We start from the raw sequence: 14,944 nt of genomic DNA on the forward strand, positions 1-14,944 counted from the left end.
CTGTATACTGTATATCCCCTGCCTTGCATACCAACTATATACCAAGTTTCAAGATATTATTTGTCACATTTTTTTTCAAGTTCTACTGGAGGAAACCAACCCTACCTCTTTACGCTGACCTCAGCAGCCCATGGCGTAAACCCACCGGGCCTTTGGTCCAGGTGAGCCGAAAATGAAAACTTTGCGCATTTCTTAGTATCAAAAGGCACATATGCATTACTTAATCAACACATGTACCAACCTTCAAGACCACACCACTCATAGTTTTCAAGTTCTGCTCCGGAAACAAAAGACTAACCTGAGAGACTAAAGGGGTGTTCATACGGCAACTTTTACTCCGGTGTAGCACCGGGGCTGCCCCGGTAGAGCGTTCACACGGTACAAAGTTATACCGGTGTAGCCCCTGAAAGCTGCTTAAACCGGTGCAAATCTAACCCTGCTTGGGAGGTGGTTTAAGAAATTTACTCCGGAGTAAATGCTAGTTTGCGGGGCAGCACCGATATAAAATGGGCCGTCTGAACGCTACAGGGGTAGACTCGCTACGCGTGAGGAGAGTTGATTACATACGGGCATTGCATAATTTGCATCCTGGTATTTTGCGCTTCCAAAATGGCGAATATCAACAACAACAGAACTGCGTGTCTTCCAGTGTTGCCAGATTGGACGGTTTTAAGTGCATTTTGGCAGATTTGAACATATTTTGGGCTGGAAAACGTCAGCAGTATCTGGCAACACTGGTGTCTTCATCCACATTGTTTTCCCAGCGCTTGGTGATGCCATGACAACCGGGAAAAGGAAGTACATTTTCACGCATGCGCATATTTCATTTCCGCATTATTATTATTGTATAGCACGGTCGCAAAAACTGCCGTGTGAACACAAGTGGGGCTGCACCGGTGCTAACACGCTTCTCTCTAGTAAGCAGGTTTGTGACATGTGAACGCTCCACAAAATTTACACCGGTGTAAGCTATATCGCAACAAAATACATCGGTGCAGCATCGATGCAAATATGTGCCGTGTGAACACCCCTTATGTCTGAAATTGTTTCAATGGAAACGTGGAAAAATTCAAATTTCTCAAATTTCTTAGTATGAAAAGGCACATCTCAATCACTTTGTTAAAACGTATACCAAGTTTCAGTGCCATATCGTGAATAGTTTTGGATATATGCTCCGGAAACGAACGTCGCTCTTAGAAACCGAGTCAAAATTTTTTTTTTTTTTAATTTAAATATTTGAAAAAAAAAATCCAAAATAGCAAAAGGCACCAGTTCACATGTTGCTTGATATGTATACAAAGTTTCATAAAGATATCTTCAGTAGTTTTAAAAGGCATGGCCCGGAAATGAAAACGTGATTGGACGGATGGACGGAACCCGTTTCTATAAACGAAGTTTGGCGGGGGATAAAAATCTCATCTCATCTCATTATCTTTAGCCGCTTTATCCTGTTCTACAGGGTCGCAGGCGAGCTGGAGCCTATCCCAGCTGACTACGGGCGAAAGGCGGGGTACACCCTGGACAAGTCGCCAGGTCATCACAGGGCTGACACATAGACACAGACAACCATTCACACTCACATTCACACCTACGGTCAATTTAGAGTCACCAGTTAACCTAACCTGCATGTCTTTGGACTGTGGGGGAAACCGGAGCACCCGGAGGAAACCCACGCGGACACGGGGAGAACATGCAAACTCCGCACAGAAAGGCCCTCGCCGGCCACGGGGCTCGAACCCAGGACCTTCTTGCTGTGAGGCGACAGCGCTAACCACTACACCACCGTGCCGCCCCGGGGATAAAAATAGAAAACATTTAATCGCTCAAATATCACCGAATCCATCTTGCACAAGAGCTCAGGAACATTTTATAAGCTTTTGAATTGCTGTCGTGTACTGCGATTGTGACAGGCTTGCTGCACTGCTCGACGCATAAATAACACAACACAGACTCCACAGGCCCCTGATTTCCACTTGACAAGGTGTTGATTGTCTAAGCAGCTCCTTCTGCGTGTCTCACATGTGACACATACACACACACACACACACATATATATATATATATATATATATATATATATATATATATATATATATATATATATATATATATTAGTTGCTCGTCAAATGTATGAAATAGCGTTCTTTTGGCTGACGATGGGGCCGTGTACAGTGAAGGGGAACTGGACAACACCGGGCACATTCGTCAGGCTATGTAGATTATTGTATTTGCATGCTTCATCATTAGTGCCAGTGTTTTTGGTTTTGTTAATCCTCCATGTGCACATTGTAATATTTGATAATAGATTAGAGGTTTCAAAGCAGGCCACCCGTTGCTCACAGCTCAAACACTGTTTATAGTTTGTTCAAGCAGTTGCCCTTGACTTGAACGCATTAGGACGAGTGGGTGTATGAAGCATTGCTCGAGTGAATCGCTCAGAAATGGAGAGAAATAGGAGGCATGAGGCACCGGTGAAAGGTCCGTTTTCTGAGGTAGAAGCCCTGCGACAACCCGAGCGAAAGCAGCGTACAGGGCCGAATAGCTGCCATCTTGCTGCTTCATCATGCATTATCCAAACGCAGACACGCAAACAGGAACGCGCCAAAGTTCCTTTCAGAACGAACACAGGCGCAGATAGAGGGTGGGACGGGGGGGATTCGTCCCACCCAGATTTAAATTCACGTCGTTCGGTCCCCCCCACTTATAGGGAGGAAAAAACGTCTATGCTGTCTTTCTTTGCATAAGGCAAACCTCACGGAAAAATCAAAAGACTAATTACCATTTGGTTTATTGAGGTGCACAGCAGTGTGTACATAGTTGCAACAACTCGCATAAAACAAAACAAAGACTGATATTCGGTTGGTAGAGCTGCGCAGACCACACAGGTTGCGAGCTCGAGCTTGGTTGCTATGGTTACCCACAACAAGTTTGACAGGCATATCGGGGACAGCTCCTAGTTCAGGACCGCAACACGGCATGATGAAGGGTGCCAAACCGAAAAGGCAGAAAACGATTGCATCGTTTTTTTTTTTCAAAAAACAACGACTAAGTAAACTGTGCCTTACTTTATCATATCACCTTGCAGTTTTTTGATAACGGTTGCAGGGATGAAGGAGTGATTTTTTTTTTTTTGTCTTAGCTGAGTAATGTCGCCGCCCTGAGGGCATCAGAGTATATTCCTCGCACAACACATGTTGGGGTTGGGGTTGGTTTGCTGGCAGCTTTGTCCCCCCCAGTTCAAAAAACGTATCTGCGCCCCTGAGAACGAACGCTCCCTTTATTCAGCACCGGCTATAGAACTGAGGCATGTCTGCTACCATTATACTGACAAAATGTCTTGACACAATGCATTGTGCTCACAGACATGCAGATGGCCATGACAGCGCTCAAGTACACGTTCGAGCCGTAAGCTGCAGTGCTGCGTCCGGACAAGCGGCAACCTGTCACGACTGGAGAAATGCGATTCGATTCTAATCTATTCACGATATATTTGATTCATTTTAAGAACAAGGCGTGACATGGCGTGGGAAGGACTTTTGATAAATATCTTATGCCAAATTATTACGGCACGTTGCAAAAAGTAAAGAGAGAATCCGAGTCCTCGTGTCCAATTTCCGAGTCTGAGTCATCAGTGCTCAAGTCCTTAAAATTAGGGCACAACAGAGTCAGACTCGAATCTGACAAGCCCGGGCCGAATATATCGCGCCTGTCCTTTCATACTGTATAGCGCACATCCTGAGCATAACGCCATCATCAAAACTGCAGATCTTTTCCCAGTGAGCTCATTTTCTTCACAAATTGCAAAACCAAGTGGCCTGACAGTGACCGAGTTTCAAGCGTATTATTTAAACACATCCGTAACAGGATAGTCAGAACGGGATGCAAGGCCATGACGCTCCTGTGCGAGCTGTGCAGGACATGGTGTCCTGATAAATAACAATGTTGTCCATTCACATGTGCCATAGGGAAATTTCTTATTTGGCTCTGGCATGGTAACAGTTTCCTACTGTGAGTTCCCAGGGACGTGACCTCCCGCGAAACTTTTCAGCAGTGCTGAAGCTCACACAGTGACTCACGGACACCCAGACAGCGTCTAGGTTTTAACCGGCTAATTATTTGTCCTCTGTGCCTCTGCTCCCTCTCAATCCTCCTGGTCATCATATTCTGCCAGAGCACAGCCACAAAGAACAGGACGAGCGTGTTTCATGCCACCTCTCCATCTCTGCGGCAGAGCGAGTGTTCTCCAGCTTTCTCGGCTGCGACTCTCTGATCAGAGATGTGTTTACCTAGGCACTTTCTATTTGGACAGGGATGATGAATGCCTCCGCGGCGGGGTTCTTTGTGAGCAGGTTGGCTCTAGAAGCAAGGGCGCGAGAGGAGGGGCAGACAGCAGGCTCTCTGGGGGCAAAGCATGCTCTGAAGCACGGGCCCACAGCGTGAATTGCCTCATCCAGGGCCCTGAGGATTTTAAGGCTAATATCAGCCTGAGACCGGGCGCACTCTTAATCATCTTAAGAGCGAGAGCCGGCAGCAGGAGAACGAGAGAATGAGGTCGTCTCTGGAGGCACGCATGTGTGTGCGTGTTTATCTCCTACAGCACGACAACGGGAGACAGACCCGGACCCGGCGAAGGGAACCGAGTTTACACAAATTCACACACTGCAAACTCATAGCACAAGAACGCACTCTCAGGGTAGTATACATTCTGAAACCAGACAGACGATCTGATCTGCTTTCTGGTGTCGTATTGATTACAAGATCTCACTTCCCACTTAAGTTGTCGTCGTCTGTCAGGCAGCGAAAAGCATCGCGCTGCATCCAGTAGAGTTCTCGTTGCCCTTTTTTTTTTTTGGTTTTAATAACAGACTGGCTGCACTCTGAAGCACGCTAAGCCATGATTGAACTGCACAGCATGGCTGGAGCGTGTGAAAGGAGGCTCACGAGTACTGTTGTGTTGTGTTGTTGTGTTGTTCTGTATTAGTGGCGTTGCGTTGAGCCCCAGCTGTTTTCTGCGATGCAGGTGTGGAGAAAAGATATTATCACGGGCCTCTTTCTCATATCCTCTCCCCGAATGGCAGCCAATAGAACACAGAGTGCTCGCCTCCTTTCATGTGCCTTGCAGCACTTCCTATGAGTTCGGATGTCACTAACCCCTGCTCTCTTTCTCTCCCTCTTTCTCTGTCTCGCTCTCTCTGCAGATAGCGGTGCACGTGTTTCGAGAGAAAGAGAAGGAGAGACCGAAAGAGAGGAAGATCGAGAGAGGAAGGGAGACGGTGTACAATGTGCTAGTGGAACGGAGGAAGACAAGCGCGGGTGTTTTTCTGATATTCTCTGGGCGCCAGAGAGACCGACTAGGACGCAAAGATGGGACGAAAGAAGATCCAGATCACCCGGATTATGGACGAGAGGAACCGCCAGGTAGGTCCTTTTCAACTTTCTCTCCTTCCGACAGCATTCCCGCTCCTTTACTTGAACGTCCGTCATGAGACTAATATGGCATGGACAGAAAATGAACTTGAATCTGGACCTGAATATTTAAAATTGAAACCGAAGAGAGTTTTAAATAATAATAATAATAATAATAATACTGACTGTAATAGCAATAGCAGGTAGCTTTGCTGCCTTGCAGTCCTCCGGTTCAATCCCGAGCTCCTGTTAGCATCAGCGTGGGGTTCCTGTGCACGTTCTCTCCCGTGTCTCCGTGCGCATCTTCTCTGGGTTCTCTGGTTTCCTTCCATCTTTCCATACATGTCAACCTTTGGTCAATCAAACCTGTATAACCAACCTCCAAAATCCATATTTCCCTTATAAAATCCGTATAAGATGCAAATTAAAATAATTTACCTCAAATTTGAATGATAATTAACAATGATGTATCCCAGTTACTTTTTATTCAATATTAATAACAATAAACCTTCAGAATGAATACAAAGCTCCAGTGTTTGACAAAAACACAAAGTGTTATCAGCGTAGTTACGAAGGAAATACTTCGTTGTTTGGAGACAGGTTTCACCGAGCGGCTATTATGCGCAAGACTTCATATTAGCCACAAAGTCAGGAAAATCTGTTCGTAAAATTACGTTATAATGACCAAATACAATGAAAAGTATTTTTCCAGTCTCGCCTGTGAAAGGTAATCCCATGTGATCTCGTTTGGACGGTAAACCTGTTGGTACAGTTAAACGCAGCACACGAATGAGGCATCTTTATTCTCAGAATCGCCACTTTGCCACATCCAATATGGCGGCGAGGATGACGTATGATTCTACGCAGAAGGCGGCGTCTATGTTTATATGTCTATGACTTCCGGGTTGTCGGGATTCTCGCAATGCGGTGTGCGCATGATCAAAAGTGGAACGAAGTCTCGCTACCACAAGATAACGCGCGATTTCATAAGACTCTTTACTGGCTGTCGTGGGAATTGATTATAGGTCTAAATAAATATTGAAGTTTTTTTTAAAGAATCCGTTTAACTTTATTTATACGCCCGTATACGACGTTTATTGAATCAAATCCGTATAAAATACGGACATTCCGTATAGGTTGGCATGCATGTCTTTCAGAAACATGGCAGGATGTAGATGGGTTAGATTGGATACCTCCAACCTTTACAGAAGATGAATAATAACAAGAACCATCATCATTATCGCTATTATTCGTTTCTTCATCTTCAGTAAGTGCGTTAGCCTGGTCGGGATCCTGGGAACACCGGACATGAGGCAGGAACGCACCCTGAATGGGACAGCAATCCCTCGCAGGGGACCGTGTAGCCATGCGTCACAAATTCACATCTAGGGGCACTTTGGGGTCACCAATCCACCTCGTGGCATGTTTTTGGGAGCCGGGAGGAAAACGGAGAACCAAAAAGAAGCCCGTGCAGACGCAGGAAGAACACGTACTTGGGAATACATCCTCAGTAGGGTACCACGGCAGCATTCGTACACGCATTTGCATACTCCTTCACACCTAAGGCGCAAGTTAGCACCGCAGTCCACCGACAGCCAACTTTTTGCGAGGTGGGAGGAAACTGGAGAGCTCAAAGGAAACGATTTCCACTCCGACAGCAATCTGAGCTCAGGGCTGCTGAACCGTGGACCTTGGAGCTGTGAGGCAGCAACGCTACCCACTGCACAAGCGTGCCTCCCTGTCATAATTGTAATATTATAATGATCATATGTACAACCCCAGTTCTAACGAGTCATCGGGAGATGATGTATCCCCCTCGGCCCCCCCCACACGAAACCACACTCTTAAATTTTCTGAAGTTGAATCGGTTGCCATGGAGATGCAGGAAAAATAAACATCGCAGAAATGTCAAAAGGCACAACTCTTCTAGTCAGGTTTCTCATGTCATCTCATTATCTCTAGCCGCTTTATCCTTCTACAGCAGCGGTGGGCAATTATTTTTTCCATGGGGCCACATGAGAAACAGAAAATTCTGTCAGGGCCGGACCAAAAGGCTGAACTAAATTCTGCATAATATTAATTGTAGTTCTTTATATAAAGCAGCAAATAACATTGTTTTTACAAGCTGCTAAGACTGGTAAGAGTATGGAAAAAACGAGGTTGCCTTACAAAAAATGCCATTTATTCAATCAAATTTCCCAAAACAATGGTTAACAAAATGTGAACGTTTGTACTTTTTTTTTTTTTCAGTCACATTCAGCCCAAAACACAATAAAGACATCACAATATTGTCTTTCTACTCCAAATATCAAGCAAGATACATCATATTATAATAATGATGCCCACATTTGTAGTCTAATCACCTCATTTGGTGTTTTTCAGTTTTTTATTTGTTCAGTGAGAGAAATCTCGTCTCTGTTGGTCTTTAACGAGTGCATCAGAGTCAGGTTGAATGTCTGAGGTGGAGATGCGAAGCACAGCTGACAGATGATCATCAGTCGATTCGGTGTAGGTATCAGATCTACAGATCGGCTCGGGCTCCGGCGCCTGCTGGTGACGTCACACGATGTGATTGGCTGGACCGTTTGAAGGATGACGTACAAGTTTGTGGTCGGTCTGGACAAATTACAGAAGTAGTTATCGCGGGATTAGGTTCCGTGGGATTTCATGTCATGTTCATGTCGCGCGTGTTGCGTTTTTGTTGAACACAACTTCAAAATAAAAGCAATGTACATTCAGTCCATGCATGAGGTAAAATTAGAAAATACGTTTATTTTGTAATTTCTAATTAACCTTACGCGGGCCGGTCAGAATGAACCAAAGGGCCGGATGCGGCCCGCGGGCCGTAAAATGCCCAGGTCTGTTCTACAGGGTCGCAGGCAAGCTGGAGCCTATCCCAGCTGACTACGGGTGAAAGGCGGGGTACACCCTGGACAAGTCGCCAGGTCATCACAGGGCTGACACATAGACACAGACAACCATTCACACTCACATTCACACCTACGGTCAATTTAGAGTCACCAGTTAACCTAACCTGCATGTCTTTGGACTGTGGGGGAAACCGGAGCACCCGGAGGAAACCCATGGGGAGAACATGCAAACTCCACACAGAAAGGCCCTCGCCGGCCACGGGGCTCGAACCCGGACCTTCTTGCTGTGAGGCGACAGCGCTAACCACTACACCACCGTGCCGCCCTAGTCAGGTTTCGTGAAAGAAAAAAAAATTCTCATAGTTTTTGAGTTATGCTCCGGAAACTAAAACTTTTACAGAACGATAGCTACATCTCACCGCATTATATGCCCGGGGGATTAAAAATGCTTGGATGCTGCGTAAAGTGTAAATAACAACCAAACGCAATGATTTGCAAATCTTTTTCAAACTCTATTCAGCTGAATACAATGCAAAGACATTTAGTTTAATGCTCAAACTGATATAAACTTGAATGCTTTTTTTTTTTTTTTTTGTAAATATATACTCATTCTGCGTTTAATGCCCGCCACACATTCCAAAAAGTTGGAACAGGAGCAACTAAAGACTGGGAAAGTTGTAGAATGCTCAAAACACACCTTTTGGGACATTCTACAGGTAAACAAGTTATTCGGTAACAGGAGATGAAAGGAGCATCATTGAAAGGCTGAGCTGTTCACAAGCAACGAATGTGAAAAATTGCGTGGGAAAATAGCACAGCAAATTATGAACGACGTTTCTCAATGTACAATTGCACGGAATTTAGGAATTTCGCCGTGGAAAATCCATAATATCATGAAAAGCTTCAGAGAATCTAGAAAAGCTCTGCATGTAAGGGGCAAAGCCGATAACCAACATCGAACACCCATGAACTTCGATCCCTCAGGCAGCTCTGTGTTAAAAAACTGACCTGATCGAATAAAGGACAGTACTACACGGGTTCGAGAACACTTCGGAAAACCGTTGTCGGTAAATGCAGCGCTTCGCCGTAGCTACAAAAATGTTTAAAAAATTATAGTATATATTATAGCAAGGTGTAATGTGATAATTATAATTTGCATACTATAGTATGTGGGCGGCACGGTGGTGTAGTGGTTAACGCTGTCGCTTCACAGCAAGAAGGTTCTGGGTTCGAGCCCGGTGGCCGACGAGGGCCTTTCTGTGCGGAGTTTGCATGTTCTCCCCGTGTCCGCGTGGGTTTCCTCCGGGTGCTCCGGTTTCCCCCACAGTCCAAAGACATGCAGGTTAGGTTAACTGGTGACTCTAAATTGACCGTAGGTGTGAATGTGAGTGTGAATGGTTGTCTGTGTCTATGTGTCAGCCCTGTGATGACCTGGCGACTTGTCCAGGGTGTACCCCGCCTTTCGCCTGTAGTCAGCTGGGATAGGCTCCAGCTTGCCTGCGACCCTGTAGAACAGGATAAAGCGGCTAGAGATAACGGATGGATGTACAATTCATCGTATTACAGCAAATCATGAAACATGTACACTACCTTTCAAAAGTTTGGGGTCACTTTGAAATGTGCTTATTTTTGAAAGAAAAGCACTGTTCTTTTCAATGAAGATCACTTTAAACTAATCAGAAATCCACTCTATCAATTGCTAATGTGGTAAATGACTATTCTAGCTGCAAATGTGTGGTTTTTGGTGCAATATCTCCATAGGTGTATAGAGGCCCATTTCCAGCAACTCTCACTCCAGTGTTCTAATGGTACAATGTGTTTGCTCATTGCCTCAGAAGGCTAATGGATGATTAGAAAACCCTTGTACAATCATGTTAGCACAGCTGAAAACAGTTGAGCTCTTTAGAGAAGCTATAAAACTGACCTTCCTTTGAGCAGATTGACTTTCTGGAGCATCACATTTGTGGGGTCGATTAAATGCTCAAAATGGCCAGAAAAATGTCTCGACTATATTTTCTGTTCATTTTACAACTTATGGTGGGAAATAAAAGTGTGACTTTTCATGGAAAACACAAAATTGTCTGGGTGACCCCAAACTTTTGAACGGTAGTGTATGTAAAATATTTAATTATTTCTAATTCTTAGCTTTTCTGTTCGATTTAAGTCAATATTTAATATTTGGGTTAACAACGCCTGCACATTCTGTGTAATTGTGTAACGTTCCCTGGAGTTTCGAGGTCATACAAGAAACCTGCAGACGAAGCTACCACTGATTATATAATATGAGAGAGAAGAAAAGCCTGTTCTTTTGGCTAGGTTTAGGGGGAAACTCTTAAATGAATCATCCGACAGAATGTTTCCCTTTCAGCGGGGATTCCACCTCTATTCAGGAAGCAAAGAACCCTTCAGAGCTCTTGCTCTCTAAGACTGTAGGCTGAACCGTAGGCCAGACTCAGCTCGAGACGGGCCGCGCCGCTCTGTAGTCCGTGAACTAGGGATTTATTCGCACAGGACTCATTATTACCATCCACGAGGTTTAATATGTAGGCAAAAGGCCAAACCGAACGACCAGAGAGGCGAGTTGATTATCGGTCTTGTGAAGTTCAGTTATACCCCTTTTCCACCAAATCAGTTCCAGGGCTGGTTCGGGGCCGGTGCTGGTGCTGGTTCACAACTCGTTCAACTTGCGAGCCAGCTGAGAACCAGTTTGCTTTTCCATAGCTCGCGGTGCTAAGGGAAGCCATGTCAGTTACGTCGCTGTATACGTCAGTTACGTCGCTACGTTTGCATAAACCTTGGCGCGAATATCGAAGCAAAAACAACACGGAAGCAGCAGCAACAACAACAATAATAATAATGGCTGACTTCGCGTTTGTACAGCTGCTGCTTCTCGTCGCTTAAGAATGGCGATCTTTCGCGGTCTTGTTATTGTTGTTGGTATTAACAACTCCGCCCCCCCGCTGACGTAAGCAGTTCTTTCCTCTGGCCCAGCAGAGAGTTGGTGCTAGCCTGGAACCGGTTTTTCTGGCCCCAGAGCCAGTTCTTTGTCAGTGGAAACAGAAAACCCGGTTCCAAACTAAGCACTGAACCAGCCCTGGAACTGCTTTGGTGGAAAAGGGGCAACAGTGCAATGGCTGAAGTGACCGCCCCAGCATTCCTGTGTAACATTCCTAGACTGCCCCATCTTACGCCTACCACACAGACCGTCGTAAAAACGGTACCAGAACACGTTTACAGATATATATACACACACAGACGTGGCTCCCACACGCCACCCTACAATTTGAGTCCCTGGGAAAGTTGATGAGGCAGCAGAAAGCTTGGTGTTAGCCAGCCAGGATGGGAGCAGAGGCTAGCAAGAGGTGACTGAGGTGAAGAGGACTGACTGCAAGAGGTCTCTCGCTCGCTCTCTCTTTCACCGTCTCTCTCGCTCTCTTCTCTATCCTCAGTGGACGGCTCAGGCCCAGAGGGGGCCCTGCACTCCCTGCGGTTGCAACTGCTTGCTAGTAATTAGGAGCGGCCACTGTACCACAGCACCCTCTCATTAGCAGGGAGGGTCAGCAGGACACACAGCATCCTTCTGTCTCTTTCTCTGTCTGTCTCTTGTCTCCCTCTTGTTCTGTTGCAAAAAAGAAAAGAGAAAAAAAAAGTGCCAACTCTGGCCAGCCACAGAGACAGGCTGGAATTCACCCTAGTCTGCGCACGCTAAATATAAACAGCGCAAGCCCGCTCAGTCTGCACTGCTCCACCGCTGCCTCCCACACACATCCCTTTCATTCATGGATGTCTCCACCAACTATTCGTCGGTGCTTTTTCTTATAAGGTGAATACACCGGACGTGAGTTTTCGGGTCGTTCCTTCAGCAATAGAGGTCTCGGTGTGATTTCAGGCATTATGCCGCACGTTCGGCTTTTTCTAAGACTACGAGGGCTCCTGTTTAAGGATACGATAATGGAAAAAGAAGTACCGTGTCAGAACCTGGATGCGCCCCATTCACACCCTCTCAAAATATCATTTGCACCGTCTTGCCGGCGAAAGAACTTTTCTTGCCGCGCTGGCGGAAAGCTAATTGAGGTTTTTGCTCGCTCTCCTGAGGGTGATAACATAACAGCCAGTTGCACCCCCCCCCCCCCCGCCTCCTCCCGCTCCCGTCCTCCGCCCGCTCCCGCTCATCCCCTTCTCTCCGACAGCAAATGTGGAGCTTGCAGTTCATTCGAGTGAGAAACTCCAAATTTACAGGACAGGCCAATTATCAGCATAACACCAGCGCTGGGTGGGATCCAAACACAGAGGCAGGCAGACAGAGAGATGGTTGTGAGGAGCATCAGCATCTGCGCTGTCTGCCCTGGCCTACAACATCAGCGGAAAAAAAAAAAAAGCCTACAGAGAAATACAAGCAAAGGAAAAAAGAAAATTTAGTGTAAAATCACTTTGTAGCCCAGCGTGCTGAATTAATCTAATGTATTCATTTATGCTGGAGTAAGGAGTTTCAGGTCTAATTGAATTGAAAATATGAGCTGAAGTGGCAGGGAGTGGCTGTTGAAAATGCACCACTTTGTGAGTCATCATCGGGAACATATTATTTCAGCAGGACTTTACATGTAACCATAGCTCTACACACAGCGCTCACTGACTTGTAATTAATAGTAATTGCATCCAGCAGGTTTCAAATGTCAGCATCTGCATCTTAGTTAGAGGTTATCAGTGGCGTTAGAGATGACTTCTCACTGGAGAGTAGACAGAGATGCCTCAAACTCCTTTATTATGGAGTGTGTGTATGGATTTCAGCACAGAATATGAACCGTGTCGTCTCTCTAAAGCTGGTTATTAGTATACTAGTCTAGTCCTGGGTATGACTTTAAACTGCAACTGGTGGTGAGGTCCTCCCGGATCTCAGACTTGAGTATCAGGGAAAGTTGAGTTACTCCTTAATCACCATTGCTCCCAGGTCTGCTCTGACCCGGAGTGGTAGCACCTGCCTGGGCTCCAGCTATGGGTTAAATAGTATATCACCAAAAAGGCGCGGGCGGTAGGGTGCTTTTCGGTGCAGTGTGTCAGATGAACCCAACAGGGTCAATGGTACACCACCAGATGAAACGCAGAAGAACCACTCAAATGGCCAACGGATGGCATCACTCGGCAAGTCAGTTGTCACCGTGGGGCAACTTGAATACCGGTCGGGTCTGTAGCACTTTTGTGCACCACTTGGCATCAGGTCTGGCGGTCCAGAGAAACAACACGATGGGGGCACGACATCACTTGTCTTACCTTACTGTACAAGGCGCTTCATTTAGGCCTTATGTCGCTCTGGTGTGGGCCTTGCGGCCCATCTGCGTTTCTGCACGTCCTAATGAAGCAGTCATCATCGCTAGCGATGGACGGCTGATGATGACTGAGTATACAAATTAAAATTGTATAAAATTGTTGTTCAGTTGGGCGGCACGGTGGTGTAGTGGTTAGCGCTGTCGCCTCACAGCAAGAAGGTCCTGGGTTCGAGCCCCGGGGCAGGCGAGGGCCTTTCTGTGCGGAGTTTGCATGTTCTCCCCGTGTCTGCGTGGGTTTCCTCCGGGTGCTCCGGTTTCCCCCACAGTCCAAAGACATGCAGGTTAGGTTAACTGGTGACTCTAAATTGACCGTAGGTGTGAATGTGAGTGTGAATGGTCGTCTGTGTCTATGTGTCAGCCCTGTGATGACCTGGCGACTTGTCCAGGGTGTACCCCGCCTTTCGCCCGTAGTCAGCTGGGATAGGCTCCAGCTTGCCTGCGACCCTGTAGAAGGATAAAGCGGCTAGAGATAATGAGATGAGATGTTGTTCAGTTTTCTCCTGATGGTGGACTCATGAACATGAACATTAGCCAATGTGAGAGAGGCCTTCAGTTGCTTACAAGTTACCCTGAGGTCGCTGACTATTACATGCCTTGCTCTTGGAGTGATCTTTGTTGGTCGACCACTCCTGGTGAGGGTAACAATGGTCTTGAATTCCCTCCATTTCTACACAATCTGTCTGACTGTGGATTGGTGGAGTCCAAACTCTTTAGAGATGGTTTTGTAACCTTTTCCAGCCTGATGAGCATCAACAACGCTTTTTCTGAGGTCCTCAGAAATCTCCTTTGTTCGTGCCATGATACACTTCCACAAACATGTGTTGTGAAGATCAGACTTTGATAGATCCCTGTTCTTTAAATAAAACAGGGTGCCCACTCACACCTGACTGTCATCCCATTGATTGAAAACACCTGACTCTAATTTCACCTTCAAATTAACTGCTAATCCTAGAGGTTCACATACTTTTGCCACTCACAGATATGTAATATTGGATCATTTTTCTCAATAAATAAATGACCGAGTATAATATTTTTGTCTCATTTGTTTAACTGGGTTCTCTTGATCTACTTTTAGGACTTGCGTGAAAATCTGACGATGTTCTAGGTCCTATTTCTGCAGAAATATCGAAAATTCTAAAGGCTTCACAAACTTTCAAGCACCGCTGTAGCAGTCCCGTTGTGGCGATGAGTTTCAAATCTTTTTCTGTATGTTGGCACCGTCGTCAATTTGCATCCACAGCACTGAATCGAGAAAGCATCCGAAATAGGCCAATTAAATCGTGTTCTAACTGGCAATGCTGCACACTGCTTCTTCGAGCATTACGGGAAGCGCTCTAGAAAGCC

The 14,944-nt window shown here is 45.9% G+C and overlaps 1 protein-coding gene across 8 annotated transcripts in view; it reads left to right on the forward strand.

Moving 5' to 3' along the window:
* Positions 1–14,944, forward strand: part of mef2aa (myocyte enhancer factor 2aa) — a 221,383-nt gene that overhangs the window by 68,445 nt on the left and 137,994 nt on the right. For 6 of the 8 annotated variants that reach the window (XM_060923983.1, XM_060923989.1, XM_060923986.1 and 3 more), the window contains exon 3: positions 5,199–5,418. In XM_060923983.1, coding sequence (XP_060779966.1) covers positions 5,365–5,418 — 54 coding nt within the window. In that variant the 5' untranslated portion in view covers positions 5,199–5,364. Of the gene's footprint in view, positions 1–80; positions 162–5,198; positions 5,419–14,944 lie in introns of all 8 variants that reach the window. The other 2 variants (XM_060923984.1, XM_060923985.1) reach the window with 2 other exon arrangements.

This window comes from Neoarius graeffei, chromosome 6 (genome assembly GCF_027579695.1).
Source record: "Neoarius graeffei isolate fNeoGra1 chromosome 6, fNeoGra1.pri, whole genome shotgun sequence".
NCBI classification, from domain to species: domain Eukaryota; kingdom Metazoa; phylum Chordata; class Actinopteri; order Siluriformes; family Ariidae; genus Neoarius; species Neoarius graeffei.